Genomic DNA, 5,459 nt, shown 5'->3' on the forward strand with positions numbered 1-5,459 from the left:
GGTGAGCAAAAGAACTAAGGGAGAAAAGAGTATCAGAAATATGGAAATGGGCTTTATTATCCTCAGAACTGTACTTGAACTGTTGACCGTAGTCAGAGCTATACCGTGGTCTTTATTTTTTACCAGGGAATCAGACAAGATATTCTGCATTCTAAAAAGACTTGCAGACTTGTTTTATCCCACACTCTGAGATAAATAAAACATCCCTCAGAGGCACTGATGCTTACTTATGAAACGAAATGACTTCTTAAATCAGGTTTCTTTTCTCTGTTCTTCTCCAACTCTGCCAAGGTTTAACTTTAAATGTGAAAATGAAATTTATTAGTCTGATTAGTCTGATGTTGAGTTATGTCCTCATTGTGCACAGCCAGTGCCTCAAGGTCTGGAAAGATTTATATTATCTTTCCTTCAGGTATGAAAGGGACTGAACATGATTATGTGTCTGGTGACCTTTACTGTTGAGAGGATATTAAAAGTTTTGTTCAACTAAATCACTTATCTGACTCTTTTTTACCAGTTAGTATGAAAGAAACAGCCTCCTTGAACTGACAACAGTTCAAGGAGGCTGGATATCCAGAGTCAAGATGCACCATTGCAGCTTTTTAAGTCCCGAAACCAATACCACAACCTTGGCTTGATCCAACCTGATAACAATGTTGATTTAACATTCTCTATTTCTAAATACAAGAATAAGTCTGAAAATTATGTTTGAATAATGTTTAAGCTTTTCTAACTTTGTAAACCAAAATGATCTCACATTTTGAGTCTGTATCAGCCCCAATGTAAGGATATGTTTGGTGCTTTTCAAAGTCCAGAGAACAAAGGGTACATTTTTGCTTTTTGGACGAAGAGTTACATCTGCTAACAGCATTAGGATAAAGCTACTACTACAACAGTGATCAGTAATTGGAGCAATTCTGTTATTAAGGGGTTGAGATAAAATTATCTGTGTTCATCACATGATTATGAGAATTGAAAACAAACAGCAGCTGTTTAAATTCTCTAGCCGAACTGAGTCATACCAGATGGTAAGTGACAGAAAATCATCCAAAACCAAATAAGCATACATTTTACTTTTCACCAGAGAGCCTGCTAAGCTGTTTCTCCATAGAAGTCAGCGTATTTCTATCGTTTTTATTCATAGCTAAACAGAGGTCCATTAGCAGTGTTTATAAACACACACTTCACTTCACAATATGTCATTAATCAAAGCCTGGTACTTGCCGTCTCAAAAGGATGAAGTGAAAAAAAAGCTTGAATTTTGCAAAAACATCCTTGGGGGAATTTCAAAGAGAGTTCAAACCTTAAGGTATTGATTCCCAGAGCAATTCATACCAGTCATCTCAGCTGGCCTTCACCAGTCTCTGTCCCATTGTAAGGGGACAGATTGTATTTACTGTCAAGAGTCTCTTCAGGAGCTTTCAAGGGCAGTGGACACATGATATGTCTGCGTCTTCATCCGGCGCTTCATCTCTCTAATCATCTGACACACAGCCAGAGGGTAACAGCAATACACCGTAGTCCAGTCGTCACACACACTGCCCTGTGGAGTGAGTGGCATGCAGACAGCCACACAAAGATGTGCAAACACAAACAGGAGAAGCACACATGCAGAAAAAAACAATACAGCAAAAAGTGCAGTGAGTGTCCAGAGATGGGTTTAAAACTCGAGGTCAGAAAATCATTCAGTTTAATGTAGGATTATTAGGGCATTTCATAACAAATTGGATACTTTGGTTGATTTTCAACTTTATCTGCAGCCATTGTTTTACATTTTCTGTGAAAACTAAAAAACTTCCTTAAAGGAATAGTTATTGTTTTGTAATGTACTTGACAAAAGTATAAACCAGCACAGAAGTTAGGCTAACAATCACCTCAAATAGGGTGAATTTTGATGTTACTAGAGTGTTTATCTAATGGCAAAGCCAAAACATATGAAGCATGCTCTTACTTCAACATTAATGTTTGAGTCTAAATTTCTTGTGATTAGCCAAATTAAATAGTAAATTGACCCTTTTTGTAGTTGTTGATAGCCTAGCTTCCGTGCTAATTCTCCAGCCAGCGTCCACTGTTGTTAACACACTGTCCACCGACAACTACTAAACAAAACCTGACCCCAAAGAGACAAATCTCTCATAGAAATCCCCAAGATTCAGTGCTGGTCTCATCTCTCTCATCAATTCAAGGTATGCTAACCTCAAGAGTAGAAACTCTTGGCTAATGTTTGCTGTTGCGCATGTACTTACTCTTATCTTGTACCGCTCTCTGATCCCAACCCTTAAAGCAAAAGTGGATCCTGGCAGAAGAGGCATGCACAGACACTCACCATACTGGTGAGCTAAACTCAAGTCCAAGCAACACGGTGACAGAGCTCCTATAATACCTGTAAGAACATGCAGGGGGGAGTGTTAGGTGTGTGACGGATTGATGGGTAAATTCCCCTAACAGAAAAAAAAAAAAGTTGTGATTTGAAATTACATGTTGTCTTGTCTCCACAGATGTCAAACAGGCCAGTGCTCCAGTCGCCTCCTGTCTGTGTGATAGTGGTGATGGTCGTTGTTGTGACACCCAGGCCAGGCTGTGTGAGCACAGGGTCTGTTGCTACAGGGGGACTGTCTGATGTCGAGTTTAGTTTGCTTCCTCTGGCGGATAACACTACTTCCTCTTCTTGAAGCACTGGTGATGGGGCTCTTGAGTGTGACAGATCAGGTCTGAAACGAGATTTGTAATTAATTTGTCCTCAGTGGTAAGTTATTAATTCATAAAAGCTTCAATTTTTCCACTAATACTAGACTGAGGCCTTTGAACAAAAGGTCGGTAATAAGAAAATTGATCTCTTAAAGCGAAGAAAAATTCACTTAATATCTCTCATTCAGCTTAATTCATTCCTGTAGCAGAATGTTTTGTACACAGCAACTCTCAATTAGAAATTTTAACAGCACAGCACCAAAATCCCACTCTTATCCTAACAATATTACAGCAATAAAGTGATACAGCATTTCTTCTAGCATTAAGCTGTTAAAAGCCTTCAGCAACATTTAATCGCTGCAAATTGCAGAGAAGGCAAATTCTAAATAAAATTACATTTTAATAGGAAGTAGCCACGGCAACGATACGTTTAAGCAATGTTCCTGCTTAATTATCTTTCATCACAGCTACATTAAAAAAGGAAAAGATTAAGAGGAAGCACATCAGCATTTAAAAGGCTGGAAAAAGATAAGTTAGCTGTTTGCTGTAATTGCATTGTGCTCAGTGGTGACAGGAAAAAAAGACACTTACTGATGTGTGACTGTCGTCTGCTCCATGACTAGAGGCTTTATTGGCCTCCAGAAAGGGAAGAGGCAAGGAGGCAAAGAAGAAAGGGGTGAGCAGGGAGTCAGCAGGAATGAGGTAAGAGTGGGAGGGGGGACAGAGTGACACTTCCCAGTGAGAGGGTGTGTGTCAGAGCAGATAAACCCGCAGTTGTATAGCTGGGCCTGAAGCTGTGTGACAGAGATAAGTCTTGTAGTTGTCTTCTTTCTGAGACTTTACTGAGCCCCCCACTTATGCAGCAAATGAAGACAGAGGCAGATCCACATCAGGGTGCAGGAGGATGAGTGTCTGTCAAAAAATAATCAGATGTTAATGCATTCATATACCAACCACAAAGTCACAGGCAGGTCAGAACAGACTTAAAAAGTTGTTTATTGAAGTTTTTACCTACAGAGTGTGACATGGGTACAAAAGACTTCAAACAATAATGATTTTGAATAATATTTTATAATATTACAAAAACTTCAACTTAAGCTGGTATTATTTTTAGTTAAGACATTCACAAACACTGGATTTGTTTGAAAAGATTTACAGCTGCACTTACCTTGAAGGCAGTAACAGAGAGACAGAGTAAGGTAGAAGTGAAGAGTGGAGAAGTGAAAGATGACTTTTTGAACCAAGAGCACCCATGATTCATTTTAAGAGGGGCTTAAAATTACTTTTGCACTTCCTCACTGTGGTTTGACACCGAGCTAAAGTTTTAGACTGTCTAACCACACAGTAGTGTAGTGTGAGAGGTACGTGGTGAAAGGACACGTATTGAAACTGTAACTCACAGAATATGCTCATTAGGTCCAAGAGAAGCACAGTTGTCGTAGATAATACAGATATTTTAAAAATCCCCCCATGACAAATGCGTAGTATCACATTCAGTTTATGTGAGTCTCTCAGCAGCTTTAAAAGTCAGCTCAACCCAACAATGTAGTTTAATAAAACTGCATTTAATTTGAATAAAAAAATTACTTGTGAATCATAACAATAACAAGTTTTAATAGTGACCTGTCCCTATAAGGTCATGATTTTGTGTTTTCTGTTTCAGTTGTTCTCTTGAGATTTCTACTTTATTTCCTTGTTATCTCAAGATGACAAAAAAGATCAAAATCATCTTGGCAAGTCGTCTTTTGGGTAATGATGGCAATCAACCTTCCTTTTTGATTCTTCTTTCTTTTTTTCTTCTCTTTGATCACCATAGAATTATCCTGTTATCTTAACATTAAAGGTAAAAATAAATTGAGACCCAGGCTGCACGGTGGCGCAACGGGTAGTGCTGCAGCCTCACAGCAAGAAGGTCACTGGTTCAATTCCCAGTTTGGCTGGTGGGCACTTCTGTGTGGAGTTTGCATGTTCTCCCCCATGCATGCATGGGTTCTCTCTGGGTACAGTCCAAAAACATGCTTACTAGGTTAATTGAGCACCCTAAATTGTCCCTAGGTGTGAGTGTGCGTGTGTGAATGGTTGTCTGTCTCGGTGTCAGCCCTGCGATTGACTGATGACCAGTCCAGGGTGTACCCTGCCTCTCACCCTATGACAGCTGGGATACACTCCAGCCACCCCCAACCCTGAACAGGATAAGTGGTTTAGAAAATGGATGGATGGAAGTTGGGACCCCGATAAAACAATTTCAACATGACCTTTTAGGGCTTTTGTAAACCTGCCTGAGAGACTGGCTTAAAGCCTCTGGCACAGTGTATTAAATAGTAGCATTTGTTTTCAAACATACACCGCACCCATAAGAATAATAACATTAATAAAATAAAAGTCAATTAAATACTTTTAATAATCAAGGAGGGTTACTTTCTAGATGCACCATTAAAAAGAATGATCCTGTCTAAGCTTCACAAAATGTTTAGTTAAATATTAAAGCAAAAACATTAGACAACGGTCTTGGTAATATGATTTTTGGTATTAATAAACACATTTACAGCTATACTCATTTTTTTCCAGTGTGGTTGTATGTTGCTTAAAGCTTAAAAACCACTTAAACAAAATCACTCAAATTTAAATTAAAAAGGATTAATTTTTCACTGAAAAAGAATCCAGTTTGTGACACTTACTAGCTTAAACCAAACAAGCCCCTTTCTCTATGTACAGCTTTAAAACAGCATCATGAACATTGAATAATTATGTGTTAAGAAAAAAAGTGGTAT

The 5,459-nt window shown here is 38.6% G+C and overlaps 1 protein-coding gene across 1 annotated transcript; it reads right to left on the reverse strand.

Annotated features, from left to right (window-relative positions):
• Window positions 1–1,333: 1,333 nt before the first annotated feature.
• plac8l1 (PLAC8 like 1) lies at window positions 1,334–3,329 on the reverse strand. The gene is made up of 4 exons (XM_074673043.1): window positions 3,280–3,329; window positions 2,479–2,711; window positions 2,247–2,383; window positions 1,334–1,543 (listed from the first exon to the last, which is right to left on the reverse strand). The coding sequence occupies exons 1-4, from the start codon at window positions 3,303–3,305 to the stop codon at window positions 1,412–1,414; spliced, it is 528 nt and encodes a 175-aa protein (XP_074529144.1). The 5' UTR covers window positions 3,306–3,329; the 3' UTR covers window positions 1,334–1,411.
• Window positions 3,330–5,459: the final 2,130 nt, after the last annotated feature.

This window comes from Halichoeres trimaculatus, unplaced genomic scaffold (assembly GCF_033239565.1).
Source record: "Halichoeres trimaculatus isolate MK-OKI-2021-1 unplaced genomic scaffold, fHalTri1.1 fHalTri1_scaffold_6, whole genome shotgun sequence".
Lineage (NCBI taxonomy): Eukaryota > Metazoa > Chordata > Actinopteri > Labriformes > Labridae > Halichoeres > Halichoeres trimaculatus.

What these genes read in the sequence shown, in the direction of transcription:
- plac8l1 (XM_074673043.1), bottom strand. Translation starts at nt 3,305, where the DNA reads ATGGAGCAGACGACAGTCACACATCA. An exon ending in CAGACGACAGTCACACATCA is followed by an intron (nt 2,712 to 3,279) that starts GTAAGTGTCTTT and finishes ATCTCGTTTCAG; the next exon opens with ACCTGATCTGTCACACTCAA. An exon ending in GAGAGCGGTACAAGATAAGA is followed by an intron (nt 1,544 to 2,246) that starts GTAAGTACATGC and finishes CTCACTCCACAG; the next exon opens with GGCAGTGTGTGTGACGACTG.